General features: G+C 39.4%; 4 protein-coding genes across 5 annotated transcripts; 2 read left to right on the forward strand and 2 right to left on the reverse strand.

Annotated features, from left to right (window-relative positions):
• The first annotated feature begins 90 nt into the window (after window positions 1–90).
• On the forward strand, window positions 91–5,144 carry LOC136432735 (BRISC and BRCA1-A complex member 2). Its single transcript, XM_066424207.1, has 12 exons — window positions 91–306; window positions 694–776; window positions 1,009–1,106; window positions 1,358–1,457; window positions 1,816–1,907; window positions 2,056–2,130; window positions 2,559–2,659; window positions 3,094–3,193; window positions 3,307–3,377; window positions 3,589–3,671; window positions 3,850–4,006; window positions 4,176–5,144. The coding sequence occupies exons 1-12, from the start codon at window positions 179–181 to the stop codon at window positions 4,237–4,239; spliced, it is 1,152 nt and encodes a 383-aa protein (XP_066280304.1). The 5' UTR covers window positions 91–178; the 3' UTR covers window positions 4,240–5,144.
• On the reverse strand, window positions 5,076–13,356 carry LOC136432734 (GDP-D-glucose phosphorylase 1-like). Of its 2 annotated transcripts, none has more exons than XM_066424206.1 (12): window positions 13,191–13,356; window positions 11,908–11,985; window positions 11,477–11,593; window positions 11,073–11,180; window positions 10,535–10,636; window positions 9,400–9,495; window positions 9,105–9,163; window positions 8,627–8,729; window positions 7,975–8,078; window positions 7,429–7,574; window positions 7,115–7,180; window positions 5,076–6,764 (listed from the first exon to the last, which is right to left on the reverse strand). In XM_066424206.1, exons 1-12 carry the CDS (start codon window positions 13,329–13,331, stop codon window positions 6,646–6,648), a joined length of 1,239 nt encoding a protein of 412 aa, XP_066280303.1. In that variant the 5' UTR covers window positions 13,332–13,356; the 3' UTR covers window positions 5,076–6,645. The 2 variants fall into 2 exon arrangements, with proteins under 2 accessions (XP_066280303.1, XP_066280302.1); XM_066424205.1 differs by having other exon boundaries at window positions 11,893–11,985.
• Window positions 13,357–13,586: 230 nt separating this feature from the next.
• On the forward strand, window positions 13,587–20,186 carry LOC136432733 (uncharacterized). Its single transcript, XM_066424204.1, has 3 exons — window positions 13,587–13,744; window positions 14,752–15,476; window positions 15,913–20,186. Exons 2-3 carry the CDS (start codon window positions 14,762–14,764, stop codon window positions 18,690–18,692), a joined length of 3,495 nt encoding a protein of 1,164 aa, XP_066280301.1. The 5' UTR covers window positions 13,587–13,744; window positions 14,752–14,761; the 3' UTR covers window positions 18,693–20,186.
• On the reverse strand, window positions 18,851–22,493 carry LOC136432738 (uncharacterized). Its single transcript, XM_066424209.1, has 6 exons — window positions 22,377–22,493; window positions 21,766–21,899; window positions 21,158–21,288; window positions 20,615–20,737; window positions 20,184–20,328; window positions 18,851–19,673 (listed from the first exon to the last, which is right to left on the reverse strand). Exons 1-6 carry the CDS (start codon window positions 22,425–22,427, stop codon window positions 19,505–19,507), a joined length of 753 nt encoding a protein of 250 aa, XP_066280306.1. The 5' UTR covers window positions 22,428–22,493; the 3' UTR covers window positions 18,851–19,504.
• Between the last annotated feature and the right edge of the window lie 16 nt (window positions 22,494–22,509).

The following is a 22,509-nucleotide window of genomic DNA, read 5'->3' on the forward strand; positions in this document are numbered from 1 at the left end:
TGTGTAATTGTTTGTTGATTAGTGTATTATTGTTGTTTATATTGTTTCGTTATGGTAAATATGAAAACTAAAGTAGAACCCCTCTACGCAACATTAGATTCATCTACAGATCAAAATGGCGGCTGTCAGACAAAATATTTAGGTTGTCGTTAGTAAAAAGTGTAGAAAAGGCTACAGAATGTCGTCCGAGCATTCCGTCCTGAAGCAGCTCCACCCCCTGATCAGACCGTACGTCGAGATGGTCTTGAGGAAGGGGAATGTGGGGGTCTGTATGGGGAATCTGCGAATCAGCGATATCAAGTCAGGGTGAGCTCTGCTTTTATGATTATTCATCTACATCTACATCTATACATTACTCAACAAAACCCCGCGAGGGGCATAGCGTTGAGGACAAAGTGTCAGGGTCACGCCCAGCTGCAGCGGTGGTGGCGAAAATCCGAAAAAAATAAACAAAATCGACGCAACAATTCACTTCCTTCCAGTTTTGAAATTGATATCGTTAAACTTTGTTGTTGGTTTGAGACATATTGCAAACTGCTAAGATAAGCTAACTGACAGTGGGCTTTGCCATTTCAGAAAACAGTCGGGTCCAAAGTATAAAATTTCAATTTTGTATAGTTAAAAGTGTCAAAAAATGAAAGTAACTAAAGTAAAAGTCACACTGAAATTTGATTTGATATTTCTTATTTTCAGAAGACCAACTCTGACTCAGACTAAGGAGCCATGTGGAGACAGGTTCAAGATCTACATCCCGTTTGCTGGGGACTCGCTCAAGTGTAAGGATGTTTTTGTAGCACACACTAGGAGTGTTGTTTGTTTCGTCTGAAACTAGGGATAATAACTTTTTCACCTTTATTATACAAAATTGTTGTACTACTTTTTTCTTTATCTGACACAATTTGGACTACTAGTACTACACCAATATCACTTTTGGTCAGCTACTTCCAAAAACTGTGTTTTACACTATTATGATTCCCTTTGAATTGTCATGTGTTTCTTTTTCTCCAGGGGAGGTTATATTTGACAGCTGCCAGCCGTCCAACCCTCCAGACTTCATCTTCTTGGGTGAAAATGGCAACTTCGATCCCGACATAGAAAAACTGGAGGTCAGAACTTCAGCATTCATTGAAACACTTTAAAATGCATTTACTTTCTCAGTTTTATTTTGCAATAGGATGTAAAAGAAGCTTTTTGTGGTGTTTGAAGTTCATGGTTGAAACAATTCTGTTGTACAGTAGAATTACTAAAGACCTTTTTGCAGTGTTGTGATTTCACGGTAATAATCTCAATGTATTTTTGTAGCATACATGACAAAATACATGCATCTTACAGAGAAGATGTTTACATTTCCTTGCAGAACTTGACTGATTGGGACCCTAAGAACCCAGAGTCACTGGTGTTGGTTATAGAAGACCTGATGAGGGAGTACCGGTGCTACCAGAAACAGCTGATAGAAGGTTTGTTTGTTTGGCATAATCAGTTGGAGTAGACTGTCGTTAGGCATGACACACCAGTTTTGTACAGTAAGTATAAGCCATGACTGTAGGGTTCGATCCACTCACACCGGGAAGTACCCCTACTCTTGTAGTTGATAAGTATGGTGGGATCTTAAACGTGGTCGAGATGTAACTCTCCTCAAACAAAGGGACCTCTGGCTTCCATGCCAGCTAAGGGACATCCCTAACCAAAGCTATGTACTCATTTACACGTGAGTAAGGTAATAGGTGTAAAGTGCCTTTTCCAAGGGCACAACACTGCAATTCAAACCCAGAACTTTTAGATGTCAACAACACTAACCACAAGACCACCTTGCAGGTTACAGCAGACTGCAGTTTGAGTACTCCAGTCTACAGGGGCTGGAGGCTTGTGATGATGTGGAGGTGCACATGGGGAACAGGCTACCTGGGGTGAGGCAGCTCTCTTTAAAAAATATCCTTCAGTTACTTAAACTGATTTGAGCCACTTGAATTGCATTGATCTTGTCAACAGTGGGAAAAAGTACAGTTGCATTCTTCTTTCAATAATTGCAATAATTAAAATATGTTATTTTTCTAGACTCTTGACTCTCCAGTCAACTTCCTCATCAGACTACCGATTGACCTCTCACCTATTCCGCAGTATTTGGTCAAGGTAAGTCATTGACACATGTACTGTTTTTGTAGTATCAACTGTTGTACATGTATTATCAGATGTATACTCTTTCGCATAGAATAGTCAGAGTAATTTGGGTCCTATTGTGATCAGATACATTTTTAAGACCCTGTTCTTACCAGGATTTAGGAATCGAGATTCACCCAGGCATGGGATTGATCTTAGAAGTAATTTGGGACTCCTGGTATAAACAGTTCAAATCTGGCTCAGAGGGAAGTTTAAGTCCCAATCTGCCCTTAGAAGGTGGTTTGGCAGATCGAATCCAGATCAATCCTGTGCTAGGGTTAATCCCACTTCGTAAATCCTTGTATGACTGAGGTCTAAGTCTGTTGTAGCATACAATGTACATGTATTAAGCAAATGGAAATGTTGATTCCAGTGTTGTTTTTGTTTCCTGTTTGACCCAGGATGACCCTGGAGAAGACCTTGCGGTGTTACTCGCTAAGTTTCACAACACGGAAGGTTTGAGAGTCACACCTCAGCTCTTTCTATCACCAAAAGTCGAACAGTAAGATTTTATTCTGTTCAGTATTTGTGTGCAGGCATTCCTGTTGTTGTTATCTTTTTCCTGAGCTGTAAGTTGTACTCAACTCACATTCAATAGCCATGTTTACGAGTTCATTGTTTGCTCTTACCTCTATGAAAATGGAAATATTGTTTTCCGTCTGTGTGTTTGTTTGTTTGTGTTGGTGTGTGTCTGTGGTTATTTGAATATTGTAGAGTGACAGGATGTGAGGCCAAAGATGGTGTAACCGGAGACTGGCAGGATAGGAAGGTTGGCTTAACCCGGGTCCAAAGTTGGTCCCACAGTCTGACAAGGTTGGCTTGGACAGGGTTTAAAGTTGGTCCCGCAGGCTGGCTGGAAAAGAGAGACATTCACAATGAAAAAATGTAACTATTTCATGGAATTGAATGATCTGATTTCATGTTTTGTTTTACCAGTGCACTGGGAGACAACACAGCCTTGAGAATTCCCAGGTTTCCTACAGGAGGTTGTCTGATGGACTATGTTCCACAGGTTCAGGATTTCCTACAGAAACAGGTACAGTACTGTCTTTGGACGTTTTTCATTGCAGTGTTTGTTATAAAAGAATGAAGTGTTGTAAATTTGTGACAACTACAATTTCCAAAAGGATTTATTTATTGCTGTTTCAGATTGACTACATTGTTGAGGGATACCAGAGAAGGAGAGAGTATGTAGCAGCATTCATCAGCAGATTTGGAGGGTAAAACAATACAGTATTATATCACTTTTCTATTGCTGTAGAAAGGCTTGTTTTGTTTTCGTATGATTTCTCTTAAACCTTACTTAGTACAAAAAACTTTCAGTGGGCCACTGATATGTAGATTAAGGACCTGTAGTTTACTAATCAGTATTAATTTATCAAGAATAGAAAGTAAGATTGTTGTCAAACTGAGAAGTTGATATCCTTACAGGTCAGTACTAGAGTATGATGCTGAGTCCTTCACCAAGCTGTCCCTGGTGCTGGAATGGAACGAATTCTTCTTTGTACTTCACAGTAAGTACTTTTCTCATTGTGTACTGTTAGTAAATTGTGAATGGTCAGCACATAAAAAAAACTTTGAATACTGTTCTCACATTATGTATTATGTATATCAAGCTGCTACATTGTATTGTAGTTCTTTGACTCCATGCATTTTTTTGTCGCTGAAAAATGTGCCATTTTGCCCTCCCAGTTGAGCTTCCCTCCAGGTTTCCCCAGGATATGCCAGTCTTCACCTTCCAGTCCTGCTACCACCTGTCCAAGACTAACGGAGAACCCTTCGTCTCAGTCCAGAAGAGCTACCCCTACAGTCCACGCTGGACTGGCGAGGAGATGGCACACAGGGCGAGGTAGGGTTACTGGTCTTGTCTTACTGCATGAAATATGAAATGTAATGCTGGGATGATATTTTATCTTTGCGTTTGCTACTGTGGTGGCATTGGGTGGCATTGTAGTCACGGTGGCAGCCCCGACATCCCTGTGTCAAAGATCAAGCTACAACGTTTGGTTGTTTTCCAGACTGTTTATCCTGGACACCATACCGCAGTTCCAGAAGGTGTCTGTGTCATCCACCAAACTGTAGTGAGAGACCTTTCAACTGGAGGGAGGAACCACTTGAGCAGTCTTCCATCAGCTAACATTAACTTATTTTGCATGTACTGGTTGGGTTTATGCCCTTATAATGGGGTCTTGCCCACATTATAAAAAGTGGTGCAGTCAATGCTGGGAAATGGTTTGGGTTTTGATGAAACAGTGGAAATATATTTTCAGGTCATTTTCACTGTACAGTTGTTTAGTTCTTTTTCCTGAGCTGAGTTTTGCTCAATACACATTGAGGAGTCATGTTTATGACTTGTTTTCTCGTACCTCCATGAAAACGGAAGTATTGTTTTCCAAATTCATTATGGTACGCTGGTTAGCTAGCAAAAACTGATATTACATCATACATGTAGATAAAGCTTTACATGTTTCTTGAATTTTGATAATGCTCCGGATGTTTTCTTACATTTTGTTATCAGTCTAAGACTTCGATAAAGACTAATTCTAGATAATGAATAAGCTCCTCAAGTGAAAGGATTCTTTACATACCCCAGTGTTACTTTTCCAAGTTATATCAACAGTGTGTCAATCAAGAATGTGAATGTGTACAGTTCAGTCTTGTCTTCTGGCTACATGTCATGTGTATAGAAGCATTTTCTACTGATCTGTGACAGGCCTGTTTTTATTCAGTCATCTGTGTAGATAGTGCCACTTGCAATTAGGACAATTTCATTCTGTCATATGAATGTGTATCATACCTCTTAAACTGAAATGTTACATACAGTTAGGTACTATATGCAGTGGACAGAGTCATTAGATATAATAGTAGTAACCCAGTACAAGCTCTAGATAAATACAGTATGTAATCAACACACAATGTCACATTGTCTCACAAGTATATTTTCTTTTAGATTAAAACATGAATCAGAACCATCAGCTGTAACTTGATACTCTGTGTCTTTATCATTTTATGTACAAATAGAATAAATGTGATGGTATCTAAAGATGAGAATATTGACTGAAAGGGTTACTTTAGCAACTGATTTTGTAGAAGAAACATCACACAAGCAAGTTTTACTTAAAAGCCATGAGATGTTTCACTATTAGTTATGGACACACATCAGTTATGACCTGGTTCATTAGCATTAATTACTCCAATGATGTCAGATTGAATACAAGTGTTATTGAAAAGAATCTGTCTGAAAACTTTGTACAATGTCATCTGAAGATAAGGTTTATCTGAAAAACATCAATAATATGATAATGTTAGAAATGAGTGCAGCAATGTTTTTGGCTTGTCTTTCAATGTGTTTGTTTCTGACCTACGCGATGGGGATGAAGTCTGCCATCTCTGGATTGTTTAAGAATGGATTCATACACAACACCTTCGTTTTGGCATTTAACCTTTAAGTATCAGGTTAGGCCAACTACAACATGTGACCATCACAAGACATCAGATTTTCATCACAGGCAAATTGACTTAACTCTTTGAGGGTTCATACCTAATAATTAATGAGTTTCCAGCATTCTGCTGGACTTTCAATGCCTGCCTCCTAACAGCTATTTTCTTTTAAAAAATTTGCTTGTTTTCCCAATCAAGCATATTAAAAGCATATCATAATTGTGATATTCTGTAGCCTTGTTACATGCGCCAATTATCAATAACAAGATAGATGAATTTCACCTATTTTCCTGCATGCATACCCATTGAATAATTAATAAAATGTAATACAAACCAACAATAGTCATTTCAGTATAACATAACTCACAATATTTATGCTAACATCCAACATAAGAAAATTTTCACTTTTTACACATTGCTGCGACTTTTGACATAAAAAGCATATTTTCTGAAATATGAGACAAGTACAAGTAAAATTACTTGTACAAAACATTTTGCTGGACTTTCAATGTACCCATTTATCAATGAATTAATAAATGAAATACAGACCAACAATAGGCATTACAGTATAATCTTCAGCATCATAATTGCGATGTTAAGGATTGCTGCCTTGTTAACATGCACCGATTATCAATCAATAAACATGGTAGATGAATTTCACCTATTTTCTTGCATGCACATCCGTTGAATAAATCAATAAAGGCAATACAAACCAACAATAGTGATTTCAGTATAGCAGCACAACACATATCTATGCTAACAAACAGGAAAAAGAAAATTCTCACTCTGTACACACTCATTTTTTGACATTTAAGCCTATTTTCTGAAATATGAGACTAGCACAAGTAACATGACTTGTACATGTATTGGACCCAAATTTACAACATTTAAATCATACCAACTTGAGTCCCTTGTTTTCTTGTATGGATCCAGCTATCACTAACAGTGAGGTAATAAAATCAACAGAACACCATTTCTACAAGATATACTCAAGTCCATATGCCATGACATCTATTCTACATTATTCAATGTGATGATCAATTCTTGTTATCCCAGCACTGTCGCTATTTCTGTCTTCAAGGCTTCAAACTCCTCTCTTTGTAAGGACTGTGTCTTGATCGTTTTGACAGCTTCTTCCTCTGTGAGCATCGTGAATCCATCTTCAACTGCATGAACAAATGTTAAAGATCTTAGTGACGAAAAAGATAAAGACATTTGCAATTGAATTGCAAGATTTTACATAGAAACAGCTTAGTGTGTCAGCAGCTGAAGGTCATACTGAGGCAATAACAAGTATCATGAAACTGCAACAACTTGCAATTTCATGCAAGTATCATGAAATTGCAAAGTTGATTTTCTAAAAACAACTTTCACATGGAGGTGACATCAGAAATACTGCTAGATTTTTTTTACTAATACTACAAAAGCACCAAGAAACTTCTAACTTTATCTTTTGCATCAAAAACAATTATTTCTTGTACTAATCTACAATAGAAACAAATGCAGCTTTACATACCTTTAATAGGCAGATGTCCTGCCAGTTCACACAGTGCAGGATTGAAGACAAAGTCATCCTTGGGACCTACATGCAGTAATGAAGATAAGTATTCTCGTTGACCAAGTGCATGCAAAGCGAGCACTCTACCCATGAGGCTATTGCTGCGGCAGCTATTGCATGCTATCCATTAAATATTTAAAAACATGTATGACGTATCAATGAAAAGGCACAAAATGAGCACTAACATCTCCACAATGTCTCCTTACAATAGTTTATGACATATCATCCATGTAAGCATACCAGACGTGATATAACATGTATCAGACCCTGACCTGTTACAGGTTTCCTGGGCCATAGGTAGACCCTCAGGGTTCTGTGGAGACTGTTGGAGTCCTCCCCAAACTGTGTTCCCCTGGTCATGAACACATTGTGGGCTATCTCATGCTTCTGGAGGTAGTTAGCAACCTTGTACACTTGTCTGAGGGCAGGAAAAATTTCACAAATGTTAAAGAGCATTTTACTAATCAAATAAACTTGAATTCAATGTCAAAACCAGTTGGTTATGATGTATTGGTTGCAAGGCTCCCATACATTTCCAAAAGTTTAAAATATTTACATATTTTACTACAAAAAAATTATGATAACAACACAATCTATAATGTAAATCTATTCAGATCTGTACTAACCAGAAAGAAATAGACCCCATCTATCTATTGTATATGCTTACTCTACAACTACAAGCAACAATATTGTGTACAAAGGGTATCACACCGTATCAGTATCCTCTGGCATAAGCACAAGAACAGACAAACAAACACCAGTTAACAGTTGCTGCTACAGTGTAGTAAACTTTATACAAAGACATCATAAAAAGACACCTTGCCAATCCCATAACATCTTCTCCCTGCAGTTGGAATGCAAACCCTGGCGCTGGGTAGTCACTGTTGAGGACATGGACACCAGAGTGGAATGGGGCTGTCAACTGTACATTTGGGGTAAAACATGATGATGTTACAGAAAGATATCTAAAGTTGATGAGGTAGGTACAAATGCATTCTGAACATTCTTGTTACCACAAAGATGAAAAAAATACAAATTTACACTTAAATGTCAGTGGTTTTGAGTCCAATATTTACATAGCCTGGAGTGCAGCCATGTTAGCTTTGGCCCGCTCCCAGCATTACTTATTAATGGCTATAGTGACATTGGGAGCAGGCAAAAGCTAACAAGGCTGGACTCCAGGCTTTTATTTATACTGAAGGCATTTGAAAGATATTCAAAGCAGATGATAGAAGGCTAGGCATACTCATTCTACTTCACAATCATAGTGCTTCACCCATTCCTGTGTATTTCCTACACACCGCTACTTTTGAGCAAGACGATTTCATCTGTACATTCATAGTCTTGTACTCTGAGAATGATATCAAGAGTTGAAAGATATATTCAAATGAAATCTGAAATAGAAATGTCAGGAGAGACGTAAAAACGTTGATAGAGTGACTGAGAAAGGAACATGTCAAAGTTACTCACACAACTCTCTGTTCCCAGCTCATATTCCAGGTAGTAACCATGGAAATGCAGATGATTGACAGATGCATAGGCACACAAACTGTTGAACCCCATTCTGAAACCCCTGTAGAAAAATGGGTTTGACACAGAAGTTTGGAGACAAAGGGGAAATAATAGAATTAATCATAGGCAAGTTTCCTATGGCCGCTCTAGTTCTATGCGAAAAAATATCATGAAAATCTATGAAAAAGACTGTTTGGTGGATGGTCAATATGAGTAGGCATATAGAAAATCTAGATGAATGAAGTATCTCAAAAGAATTACAGAACCTGGGATATCATAGGAACATTGTAAAAATAAAACAATATAATGGAACTTGCAGCTAGATACATGTGCATGTAGTTTTGTTGCAATAGTCAATGATAGACACAACAAAAATGTTATCTTCTCTATAAGAAATACATTAAGTACGGTAACTCAACATAAAAATAAAACTTACTGGTGTTTGCTGAGAAGTGTCATCTCTATTGCCATTAGAAGTGCCTCTTCTGTCAATACCTAATGTGGTTATGTCACACAAATAGCAAAATTTAGATAGAATTAGATCACAACAATTGTCAACTATTAATACTTAATGCTTTGTAATTCAACCAGAAGAAAATAATCTGATTAGATGCTTTGCATACTTGCACACAAAAGAATCAAGACACATAAACAGCAGTTACATACAAGACTCTGACTAATGTAATTAACATGGCAGATCTGTGATTGGCTACAAACAGAAATCCTCCCACCTGAGGCAAGCAGTCCTGTAGAGAAGGCACCAGCAGTATATGCCCGTACGCCAGGGGGCTCACATTTATTATAACCATGTGGGCAGACTTCTTCACCTAGAAGATAAGATAATATCTGGTGTCATCACTAGAATCTTAAGTTCTTTTATCTCATTTAGACAAAAACCCACTCCCATCAAGCAGAATCCTAAATATAATTGTCAATGAACTACATGATTGTGACTGTATTTTCAACAAAATCCAATCTTAATTTCTCCTGAAAGTTCGTCTATGTTAATCATTTACTGCTGAAAGGGACTAAAAGTCAACTTAGAGTCAATTCCACATTACCGAGAGGGTGTTTGTTGCCTTTTGTTCTAACATTTACAAAACCTTTGTAACAATCTATGTGAGATAAGTAACTGTTAATAACAATTTCCAACATTTATTTGATGTTCTAAATATTTTCTGCTGTGTTCCAACATGTAAGACAAATTTCCAACATTGAACATGTTATTTGTATTAGTTTCTAAACTGTTGCAACATAGATTGATGATTTGTTTGAACATGTTCCAACATTCTACAAACATGGTATAACTGGGTCAGTGGGCTGGGAACAGGCCAATTCACACATCCCTTCAAAGTATAGGGGATTAGGCCTAGGTGCCATGCATAGACACCTCAAGACAAAAGAGTTGGCAGTGTCCAGACGTGAAATCTAAAAATATACAGAGGCAGACAATAGAGCGTGATTAGCACCTACTTTTATGGGGGCAATAACCCAAATCTACCATTTTGAGAATGATGCAAAATGTTGGAACATGTTCCAACAGTGAAACAATCACACAGATGTTTGAAAATTGTTCTAAGTAAAGAGATATTTGTGCAAATACTTTCATAATATTTCCAAAATATATACATGAGTTCAAACATGTTCAAACTTTCATTTCTAATTGTTTGAACAGTCTGGAATTATTTTGACTGAAATAGTCTTTTCTCTAAAATTGTTCAAACTTATTAGCAATATCATCTGAAAACCCTCTCGGTGACATGGAATTGACTCTACTTCATGCATTTATTTTAAAGATATTTTCTTTATAATAATATATTGTCCATGTTGCAACAGACCCAGGATTCTAAGAATGAATTTACCTACCCTTTTGCTTGCAGATGGTTCCTCTGATGTTGTTCCGTTCTGTACAACTGTTCCATTCTTCTGATGAGGTGAGTCTCGTTGTGGACTAAGTTCAAACACAATCTAGGAAAGAAGAATGGGAAGACATGAGAGTACAAAACTTGATACAGGCAAAGTTTGGGGGATTTTCATGTTGCAGTGTGATATGCTTTGAAGAGGCTTTATCCATCTGTTTACATGATGATTCACTTTGATGACTTGGTAAGGGAAGATGAATGGAGTGAGAGAGAAACTCACGAAAAAATTTAACATCAAGCTCACTCCTGAAGCTTCGCCAAAAACTGCTATGTTTGTGTCAGCTTTAACATCATTTCTATAGCAGCAAAATTGCCTATGTCAATAGTTTCCTCTCTGTTGTGGAGTGTGGTATAATACTTAGCATGGCAATGTTTTCTGTCAGATAAGTGTAGAGAAATTGTTGATGTAGAAATATATATGACTGTATATATATACTAAGAGATCTAGAGTACATTATGTTACAAATAAGAGATGGACATACCTCTCCAGGTTTGATTTTGGTGAAGTTGAACTTCTTTGGGTCAAAGGGATGGTTCATTCCTATGATGTTCTGGGGAGCTCTTCTTTCCTGGGCCCTCTTCACATTCAACTGACCAAACAAAAAAGGTTGCCATATAAATACATTTAGTTAAAGTATATGTTTCAAAATCCAGCAGTGTTGGAGGGAATGGTCTATAAAAAGGCATCCAAGAATGGTGAATGGTTTGTAATGGACAAAAATATGATAAAAAGACCATTTTGCTGCAAACTCCAGTAACATTCTTTTTACTTGGAAAGTAGGAGGATTAAAATCCTTTTACTTTCTAAGCACTTACTGTACGGCCAAGAGGATGACATGATGAGAATTCTCCAAATCTTCTACCTACATTGTATGATTCTGTTTACCTGTGCAACGAATCTCAAACGTCCAGGCAGAATCTTGGTCTGTAAAGAGTCCAGTCTATAACGGAACATCCCAGCCTCCATGGCTTCATCCCACCTGCTACACAACTCCTCATCAAACTGTATGTGTCACATGACAAGAACAACAGTGTGAGACCATTACTGTGTCAAACTGAATATATGTTAGATCAGAAGTGAACAATAATATGAGACCAGTTATTGTTAATATTACATGCAAACAGTGATTTGACCCATTAGAAATCAAGAACATTTGGAGAGGTATATTTGAGTGAAACTGTCCTATTCATAAAATTGGTAATAATGGCAATAAAATAGTAGTATTTCAATCATACCTTATCCCTTATTCCTTTTTGTACCTTATACCGCATCACCAATAGATGGTGAAATGAGCTCATTACCTTATTATATATTACCTTACTACGACTGAACTTCTCCCATGGAGAGGACTGGACAACCAGGTCTTCAGGGGTGTAGGTATAACGGTGGACTTCCTGATACAAAAGATGAGAAATAAAAAGAGTCACAATAAGTATTTGCTTTTCTATTTTGCAAGGTTTAAGGTTTATGGCATAAACAGTGTAACAGTCAGTTTAGTTAAATGTTATAAAAGTAGCAAGCCCTTCCTGAATTTAGCGTAGTTGGTATGGGGCTCTCCTGAATTTGGTATAAACCTGTAACACTGTCCCCAAATCTTTATACAATGTATTTTTCCATAATAATGTTATAATAATGGGTCTCCGGCTTTATTTTCTACGTTTACAAACAGCAGGCCTGGACACGTCTGGAGAAGACTTGTATCGACCTTTCAGAGGGGGCGTAAAGCCAATGGCCCCATATATTAGGGAGCTTTAGGCATAAGCCCCAAAAGTCAAAACTCTGTACGTAAAAGAAGCCAACACACTTATCAAAAAGAATTGGGGAGACCCGGTGTGTTTGGCAAAAAAAAGCAAGTCATAGCAAAGCCAAATATTATGTGGCACGACAACTAGATAAATTTAAAAAGATCTAATGCTTCACCTCAGTTGAGAATGACTGCTTTACCAAGGCCATAATTATATAATGTCCTTGCTCCTACCTAACCGAAGACTAACTCTACTCTACTCTACTCTATTCTTTACCCTTACTAGTAACGTTACATGTTACCAAGGAGGTTTTATATAAAACCTCCTTGATGTTACATTGCACAACTTATTCTCCAAGCAGATGTAAAGGGTCCGGCTCAGTCTCAGTTGTTTGGAATGTTTTGGAATACCGTACCTAGAACCTGAAGAAGTCGACCTTGTAACAGCAAAAAGGGTGCACTTTTAGAAAGAGTAATAAATGTTGCAAAACACGCGTAAAACAGTGAGACTAAGCCGGCTCCTTACATCTGCTTGGCGATTAGGATGCATGTGTAGAGTAGAGTAGAGTAGAGTAGAATTTTCGGTCAGGTAGGACTGTTCCAGTTTAGACCGTAACGGTTCATATCATGGGGGGAGCAATATTTTCAATCCAGCCGGACTTTTTGACACATTCTCGACCATCTCAGAACAAAATGCGAAAAAATTACAAGATGGCGTCAAGTGATCGACAACGAAAGTATCGAAACCGCCACGTGTGCATGAAAATCTTCTTAGAAATTCCGCTTCATCATTATGTAAACAAAAATGTCCAGAAAGATACAATTTTCACAAGAGCGAGGAAAAATTACACTTACCGAGTGGTGTCCGTTCAACACTGGATCTTTTGTTGGAATGTCTGCCATATTTCGAGATCCTAGATCGACCCAGTTATGACGATAATTGTGATTGAAGGCAACACAACAAAAAGAAGACCGATAGTGAGTAAGCCGGTGCATTTAGATAACAGTCGACCAGTTTACTAAGGATACGGGGGTGTTTTGAAATAACTTCTTTCAGTAACTCTACTATGCATTCATCAAAATACCATTTTACCATATATTTATTAGTTATATATACTTTATGTATTAGTTCGTAACTTTTTTATGCAGTACCTTATTACTCTGAGTAGCTATTACAAATTTAAAGTTATCACCGTATAAAATATATCCCTATTATCTAACGGACTATCCTAAGAACCTTTGACCCACAGCTTGCCGGAAGTAGCCGGGGATCCCCGGAAACCCCGGAAGTGGATATGAATACACATGGCCGGGTCAGTTGTGTCATGTCAAAAGTCAAACTTGGATCTTGACGTCTTCCTACGGATGTCAACAAGGTGTAGGGCTGTCCAAACGAGAGATTAGACAAGGTAAAGTACTCACTTGGTGTTCCTCGCATTGTTTCGAGTAATACTAATAGAGAGGGTCGTCTGGTAACTACATTGGCAGTTGATTAAGTTACATGCCGATGACGCAAATAATGACGAGACAAAACGTCATGATAGTACTTGGTTCATTTGTGACTCATTTGTATGTAGTAAAGCCTGGAGGATTACACAATGGGCGTTGTCACCTTTCCCAAAGGTTCAAAGCTATTGATCATTGAATCTGTCAGTTGACAAGGTCCACATGGCCCCAACAGCTGTCAACTGTAAATCACGTACTGACGTAGTAGGATCGGACAGCTGTTCCTCGTCGTTCCTGGCTAGCACACGTTGATCTAATTGAACCACGCCCCATGATTTAATGTCATTTCCAGCTGACAGAACCCATGCTTTATAACAGCCCGTAGTTGTTGTTGTTGTTTAATACACATATCATTATCAAAAAGTGAAGGGGTTACAAAACAGATATATGCAAATTACACATGAGTGAAAAGTTTATTTTGTAGTATGTAAACACAGTGACGTTTGAAACGGACCTAGCAACGTTCAGACCGAAAGTGAAAGTACGTTGCCTGGCTACAAGTTTGCGGGTGTACAACAAACAAGTTAACTCCTTACATGCTCGCCTTCAAGATGTGAAATAAAATAAAAGACAACTAAAATTCGAACAACACTAAAAAAAACAGGTATGAATGGACTAATTTTTTCTTGTTATACTAATATGTAAAATATAGAAAAAAACTCTAGAGTCAAAGTTTTACACTGAGTGAATGTCACAGTGTTTGTACATCAAAAATAGTCACTCAAGCAACTTATTTTCGGCGTAAGTTACTCAAGCAACTGGATAAAATTTTATCCAGTTGCTTGAGTAACTATTTTTGGCGTATCTTACTACCTGGATGTCTAACTTTCATCAACGTCACAGGGTTAATGTTTCTGCTGTCCAATGGACTACAAACATATCAATTCTTTCTCTCATTTTCTATATACAGCTGCTGCACCATGACTGACATTACAGACCTAGACGCCATCTTCACCACCTGGGCGCAGGAGAAGCTCGGACAGAGGTACCACAAACTAGTCTCAGTGGACACTACTGACCTGTCAGTCATTAAGGGTGAGGAGACGTACCACGAGGAAGACAGGAAAGAACATGACAGGGTCAGTACTATCAAAAAGATCCTTGTGAACGACTTGGATGTTCCCTCGGAAGATGAACTATCAGTTGGAAATACCACAAAGTACTCCTGCCAGTGGTCTCAGACTAAAGGTTTCCGGCTGTCTGCCGACGTGTCCGTCAAAGTAGGTTTGCCCGCGATCACGGAGCTGACCGCTAAGGCTGGGGTGCAGTTCAACTTGTCCAAGACGAAGGCAGAAGCGAGAGAGACAGACGAGAGTTACGCTCACAAGAGGAAGCTCACACTACCGCCTCACTCAAAGGTACTTGCCTTGATGGTCACAAGAGAAAGAGTGTACAAGATGACATTCACTCTGAATGTCTTCCTTCAAGGAACTGTGTCAATCAAGATGATGAAGGACAGTGGGAAGGAGAAGACAGCACCAGGAGATGTTGTTGACATCTTCCAGCAGTGTGGCAAGAAGACAACCTTCAGGATTGACAAGTGTCCAGATGGGAAAAAAAGAGTCTGTCTTACCATTGAAGGAACCTTTGAAGGAGTCAAGGGCATAGAGCAAAGAGTGGAAACAAGAGAGCTAGGTAAGCATCAGAATGACCTGCTAACCTACTTGGAATAGTGGTTTTGTCTGATACAGGAATGAATTAATATTTCTATGAACCTGAGTACTGACAAGCATTAGAACATAGATGTACATTGTACATCAATTTTACATGTTACCTGTTTTTATTATATTCAAGGACAGTCTAAACAATCAGCACAAAACATACAAAACATTGTTCTTTCCTGTTGTTGACCATGAGAGGCAACATTATTGGCTGGTAGATTAACCAGTAACTCAGTCATGCAAGTGCTAGAGGGAGTATCTGATTGGCTGATTGATACCCCTGAAGGATTAATGATAAGCTGTTTTACCAGTGGCTATACATTGCAAGGATGATTTCTAATTGAAGGAAATAGTTATTTTATCCTTGCAGCGCGTTTTATCAGCCTTTGACTCTTTCAACTTTGTTCCAGATCACGAGACAGAGATGAGGATGGTACATGAAGACCTTCTCAAGAACAACATCAGCACCTTGGTTGAAGAGGTTAAAGACCACCATTCCTTGTCCAAACTTCTCAAGGCAATGTCACTAAAACAAGTCATAGTTGCAGGGGAGGTGCAAACTTCTAAGGAAGTGTCTGTTAGGGAAACCATAGAGAAAGTTGCAGGAGTGTTAGCAAGTAAAGATCCAACAAAGTATTTGTTATTTGTGGAAATTCTAGAGGAAGAAGGGCTAAATGAGCTTGCAAAAGCATTAGATCCTAGAGTGAAATATTCAGCTAGTATTAGAGGTATCTCCAACCTAGGTGGGGTTGTGGATCATTTTTTCACGACCAGGAAAGTCAAAGAGGTACACAAGAGCTTAGAAGCAAATAGAGGGGTTGTGATTTATGGCATTTCTGGGTCGGGAAAAACACAGTTGGCATACAAAGTGGCGAGTGATTATGCCAGATTCAACCCTGGTGCTGTGGTGTGGATCATGGATGGCAGTTCCAGAGACAAGCTGAACGAGGAGGTTCAAACCTTGCAGCAAAGGCTGAGTGGGGGATCAGAGGATGGCAACAATCACATCTCAAGCCTGGTGAACCAGAGGAGCCATGTCGTACTTATCGTAGACGACCTCTCTGCAACGGTGGCCATTCCCAACGACATCTTGAACTCTTCGGCCAAGCTCATAGTGACCACACAGAATTCTTCCTTCAAGCTTCCAACAGCAGAGAGCATCGTGATGGAAGGATTCACAGAGGAGGAAGCTGTGAAGTTCCTGTCCAATGGAATGTCCAGCGATATTCCACAAGATGGGATTGAGGAGTTGGCAAGATCCTTCAGTTGTCTGCCTCTCGGCTTAGCCGCGGCTAGAGCCACCATACAGCAATGCAGCATGACCTTCCCTGAGTACATCCAGCTGCTCAACAGTGGTAAGGAGGCCATGGCACAAACAAGGGAGAGAGAAGACCAGTGGCTCCAGGCTCACTATCACAAGGCAGAGCATCAAGACGCTGGACGAACCATCTTTGCAGCCCTGGGGGTAGCCATAGACAAGCTGGACGACCAGTACAAGTCTATGTTACAACTCTGTGCCTTTCTAAAGCCCCGTGACATTCCCTTCCTGATCCTGAGAGATGCGTTGAAAGCTGTGACCCCGGCGTCCAGACTAGCCTACCATCTTGAATTTGCCGGACAGCTGAAGGAGAGGTCACTCGGTTGGATCAAGGGTGTGGGGGTCAACCGCCGGCTGTCCATCCATGGGGTCACACAAACGGCTATAGGACTGAGAATGGACGAGGAACAGAAGATAAGCTGCATAAACATGCTTCTCGAAATCTTAGTCAAGTTCTTCTCAAAGGACAACAGGTACTTTGTGGCCCATAACTTCAGCATGTCGCTAATGCCACATGTGGAAAGAGTGCTGGAACACGCAGATGGGATGTCCATGGGTCCGGAGTACCTGTTAATGAAGTCCATGCTGCTTGGGGTGTACGGTTTCCTTCACACTCAGAAGGAAACTCGTGTCTTGTCTGAAAAGCCCCTGCAAGATGCCAAGAAACTGCTGCTACAGTTTGCAGATGTAAATCTTCAAGATATTCAAGCAAAACATTTGGAAGAGGTACAAGAAGACAACAGGGACAGCGAAGAGTCCCCAAGAGCAGAAGCCAGAGAGCTCTACAAGGCCCTGTCGACTAAAAGTCGTTCCTTGAAAGACCACTTTCTTCAAGACACAGTGATAGGCATGATAATCACTGAACAGCAGTTCAAAGCTATACAGGACAAGCTTACTCCCAAGGACAGAACAGAGATGGAGTCTGTGGTGAAGACATACGATTCCCTCACGCTAGAGATGTACCATAAGTTAGCCGACAACAAGCTGGCTATGCCTGTGGAAACACTGAAAGAAGTGTTCCTCCCAGAACTGTACATTTCTACCATCTACACCCTTGGGAGAACCATCTTCTACCTTAGTAGGTACCCTCCAGGTTCTGACAGAAGGGCTCCTTTCATCCGAGACCTTCAGGTGGCTTACTACCTGTGTGAAGAAGTCACCCAAGCAACAGGCTGCACTCTTCTGCACACCTTTCTTTCAAAGGCTGAAGGTTTAAACAAGCTGCTGCTGGAGGTACAGGGTAAAGCCAAGGAACAGGTCATGCCAGACCTCCAGAAGGCAGAAGATTACTACAAGACCATGCTTGGTGACACGACCGAGTACTACGAGTTTGGGCTGCTGAAACGCGTTGGTCCTGACGTACACACCAAGTTACGCTGTCACGAGAAGCTGGTCAAGTGCTACAGGGCGATGTTCTTGAACGCAGAAGAGGAGAAGAAGACTGGATTTGTCAAAAAGGGTCAAGCGGAATGCGACCGGATGCTGAAACTTGCGGAGGACGAGATTCGCGCCGGGAACCTGAACCCTCCACAGAGGCTGGCGGCGTACTACATCACAGCAGGGCAGTTCATGATGGACGACGGGACACCAGAACTCTTGGACAAGGCTGGCGAGATGTTCAAGAAGGGCTACAAGGTGGAGCTGAAGAAGAAGACGTACCACCCATGTATGGAGTCAGCTCTGAAAGGTCTGATCGAGGTTCACATGGCTAAGAAAGAGCTGCCACGAGCCTTGGTGTGTGCGAGGCACCTCCTGCAGCTGTCTGTTGACCACTGGCCTGACAAAAGAAGTGCAGTTGAAGACAAGCTTGCGCAGATCTACTTCCAGATATGCTTCCAAGCTTGGAAAGTGTATGAGAAGGACAATTTGTGAAGTGTCCAACACGTAACAGTCGTATATGATGAGAACGAAGTTACCATAATGCATATTACTTGCCTAGTTTAGTCAGGGTGTCAAAAGAAAAAAAGTGTTCTAATACTGCCTCTACAAACAATTTGCCTTCCCCCTTGCCTAACGAATGACAATCATCATTGAACATGGTCACTTTTTTATTCTTCCCCATAGGACGTGGGTACCTGAATGGGAAATCAAGTGACATAAATTTGCCTGACTAAAGAATAAAGCAGATTTAGAAAATACTGCTTCAGCCATGTATAAGGCCTTGATTATTTACTAGTACAGTGCACATGTACTATCAAGCTGTTGCTGCTAATTATACATTTTTTGTATGAAGAGGTTGCCTTTTCTCAGCCATTGCTGTTTCAAGTGTTTCATAAATATGCATGTACATGTAGTTCTCAAACATGTTCCAAATGGAAGTACATGTATTAAAAATGTCTTAGACTACATGTAGTGATAAATGGTATCCTAAACATGTTTCCTCTCATACAGGTGTAAACGTGACACTACCATTTTAGGTTCAGTTTGCAGTTACAGTGTGGTCCGTGGTTCAGTCACTCAGGTTTATCATATACAGGGTACAACACAATTTTTTTGCAATAGTATTTAAAAGAAATGTCACTGTTGTTTTTAAATGAGTAGAGCAAACTCTATGCAATATCTTAAAGACTGAAAAATTGCAATTGCATAGAAGTAATGAGTAACTACAGCGTAAGATCAGTGCACACATAAGATACACTTTGATGGAGGATATATGGAGTTTTTTTGCTGGAGTTTACTTTGTGTCATGACAAGGCCAAACAGACTTCATCTATGTGTTTCCACACAATGTCTCTCACAAAGTCAGCAACAGACAGTCTGTTGTTCAGGTATCTGTTCCCTTCTGCAGGTAAATCAGTGACGTACAGGTCCGACTGTACCAGGTACATGATATCCGGGGACATATCCTGAGATCTGTAAAGTACATGAATGTACAATATTGTTAGTCACCATCTCTTGTAATTGCCACAGCATTGTGTAACATTGCTAGTTTTTTTTTCAGATTGTTGGTTCAGCTTTTTATGAAACTTTGTTGAGTAAAAAGAAACATGTTGCTGTACAATGTTATTGTAGAGCTTTATTATACAAGATCATAAGTAAATGCATAAAATGCAATCACAGACAAAGAAAGCTAACATAGTCATAATTGACTTGACTAGAATAGATGAAAATGCATGCACAATTGGCATGGACACCCATTATACTAACAAAAGTGTGAAAAATATGGAGTAGAATTACACATTGAGACAAAGCCACCTGAATAACATTACACAAAACACTCCAAGGTCATAAAAGGATTGACCACTAGGAAACTGCCATTTAAGCTTTGTAACTCCTTGTATTGTAAGCATCACTTGCCATGCATTGCACACTAGTACCATGTCCATGTTACCAATAAGATGATTAAAAGTACATGTGACAAACCTTTCTGTGTGTTGTGACGGCTCTTTGATACAGATGTGAATACAGATCCCTCCATGTCTGGTAGAAAATGAGAGTTGTCTGCCCTCCCCCATCCCTCCTTTCAACTTGACATTGAAAAAAAGCTTGTCTAGAGCCAGACTGAAGCCTATATGAGATGGAAGGTATTAAATAAAGACTTAAAAAAACCCTATGAGTCTAGATATCAAGATAAAAACTTGTACATTAGGTGATACGTTCAATGACAAGATCGTATTTGGGACGAGACCACAAAATTGAAGTAGTACAGTCTATTCAGGTCCTGAGGAAGGTAACTGAAGAGTTACTTAAACGTCCACCGGGTGAATTTTCTCTCTTTTGTGTCAGAAGAACATTATTTTTCCATCATTTGAGCTGTAAAACAAATAATGAAAGTCCACAAGTGCTACAGTCACCTTTTGTATTACTTTCTGACTTCTTCTGCGATGTTTCCTCTGCTGTGATTTTTTCCATCTCCCTGTACCATCTATCCAGGGCTGATAGGGCTGTGTCCTCTGCTTCTGACCTGTTGTCACTTACTGTGTGAAGAACATATGTCAAGAAAGAGAGGACTTTTTTATCTTGAAAATATGGAGCTGACATTGGTACAGCAAACCAGGTGTAAGAAAGAAATATTGTTTCCTGGTCTGTTGAGAATGTTCAGTGTTGACATTACATCGTTAGAATGCAAAACTGCAAGGCTATGTTAACTATTTTACCTATTGGACAAGTCTAACATAAACATTTAAACCTATTTCATTCATATTTACAATAGCAAACTGCAAATGAAGAGAGAAGCACATGTGGCTCAAGTGTTAATGTCTTCGAAAATATTGCAGGATTTGGTGGCAAAATGAGCTGAAGAATAAATCTACATATAGTGACATACTGTTCTTTTTCTTTGCAGTCTGTAATTCCATGAAAAAATTTAACTGATGGAGAACTGCAAATTTCCAGACCTTGAGACAATGTGTGATTGATTTTGTCCCTCTCCTCTTTCATCTTGACCATTTGAAGTTGTTCCTCCAGTTCCAGCACTTTTAGCTCCTGTAGGCTGAACTGACCAACACTGTCCAACACTGGACCATACCTGTCAACGTGGAAATATCTGTCATTGTACAAGTGGTTATCACCATATTTTAAAAAAATGAAGAGGAAACAAAAGTTGAGTTGGAAAACTGTAATAGCAAAGAATGGTGGACCTTTCCCTTTTCAAAACCATACCTTCTTTTTCAAAATCATGCCTTCTTTTACCCTACATGCTGTATATGATATCTGAATACACATTTGCCAAGTTGATTGCTAAGTTTACTATTCACACAAAAGTCTTACCACCTCTGACCTTGCTCCAAGTTATGTGAAATTGTATAGCATTCTGTAAGATTTACTATTAATGGACCTTGCAAGAAAAGAGCATACAGGCCCTTCTGGATAGCCTGAGTGTCATCCTTGTTTAGTTACAGGGAGTAACAAGGTAACCCTGGAACTAACAAGGATGACACTCCTAGAAGGCTGCTACTGAATCATAACAGAAAAGTGTAACAGGCAATTGTTACATAATTCTCACAATTCCTGTGTGGCTTGTGGTAAGTCAGGCCAAGAAGGAAGTGGTTCCTGTGGTTCTGCAGACTGCTGCAGTACTGCCTTCTGCTGCAAGAGGGCTGCTTTCTCCTGCTGGCAGAACTTGCACACTTTCTGCAGCTGAGGCGGGGCAAAATAACAGAATAAACAAACAATGCCACACTGACCATGCACTGACAAATGAAAATAATCTAATATTGACCAGGAGACTATGGAGGAAAGGAGGAAAAGAAGCATGTGGCTAATCAATCAGATTTGTTCCCTAAATCAAAACCTCTTGAACCTTCTTTGTCGACTTTCACTTTCAATATGCCATCCCATGAAATGATAGACAAAACACAATTTGCACTGAAGGCTGAGATATAAAGGGAAAGACAATTTTTGGCAATGACGGAGTCACGGTCACTTCGAAAATCAAAGAATATGTGCGGGCTAAACGGTATTTGAAAAACATAATAGATGCTGTTACAGTGATGACGTGTGCTTTGGTTTCATCAAAGAAATCATCAAAACTTGCCAAAACCAGTAGTATTAACACATCTTTATCAAACATTATATATTAAACAAGTTTAAATAACCTTGAAAACAGAGTCCTACCATTTCAAGCTGGTCCCTCAGCTCCTTGTTTCTTTTCCTAGCCTTTTCCATAATCTGTGACTCTCAAAATTGTCCCACAAATCGCAACATTGTCAGATTTCTGAACAGCTGATTTTAGACTGATCCATGTGTT

The sequence above is a fragment of the Branchiostoma lanceolatum genome, chromosome 4, assembly GCF_035083965.1.
Source record: "Branchiostoma lanceolatum isolate klBraLanc5 chromosome 4, klBraLanc5.hap2, whole genome shotgun sequence".
Taxonomy (NCBI): Eukaryota; Metazoa; Chordata; class Leptocardii; order Amphioxiformes; family Branchiostomatidae; genus Branchiostoma; species Branchiostoma lanceolatum.

Bases quoted from the DNA above. Each gene is read 5' to 3' on its own strand.
- LOC136432735 (XM_066424207.1), top strand. From the start codon at position 179: ATGTCGTCCGAGCATTCCGTCCTGAAGCAGCTCCACCCCCTGATCAGA. The intron at 1,107-1,357 runs GTCAGAACTTCA...ATTTCCTTGCAG, and splicing joins CCGACATAGAAAAACTGGAG to AACTTGACTGATTGGGACCC. The intron at 1,908-2,055 runs GTGAGGCAGCTC...TTATTTTTCTAG, and splicing joins TGGGGAACAGGCTACCTGGG to ACTCTTGACTCTCCAGTCAA.
- LOC136432734 (XM_066424205.1), bottom strand. From the start codon at position 13,331: ATGCACCGGCTTACTCACTATCGGTCTTCTTTTTGTTGTGTTGCCTTC. The intron at 11,594-11,892 runs GTAATGAGCTCA...TGACACATACAG, and splicing joins GTAAGGTAATATATAATAAG to TTTGATGAGGAGTTGTGTAG. The intron at 11,181-11,476 runs GTAAACAGAATC...TTGTTTGGTCAG, and splicing joins GTTTGAGATTCGTTGCACAG to TTGAATGTGAAGAGGGCCCA.
- LOC136432733 (XM_066424204.1), top strand. From the start codon at position 14,762: ATGACTGACATTACAGACCTAGACGCCATCTTCACCACCTGGGCGCAG. The intron at 15,477-15,912 runs GTAAGCATCAGA...ACTTTGTTCCAG, and splicing joins AGTGGAAACAAGAGAGCTAG to ATCACGAGACAGAGATGAGG.
- LOC136432738 (XM_066424209.1), bottom strand. From the start codon at position 22,427: ATGGAAAAGGCTAGGAAAAGAAACAAGGAGCTGAGGGACCAGCTTGAA. The intron at 21,289-21,765 runs GTGAGAATTATG...CCACGTTGACAG, and splicing joins CCACAAGCCACACAGGAATT to GTATGGTCCAGTGTTGGACA. The intron at 20,329-20,614 runs GTGACTGTAGCA...CATCTCATATAG, and splicing joins GTCAGAAAGTAATACAAAAG to GCTTCAGTCTGGCTCTAGAC.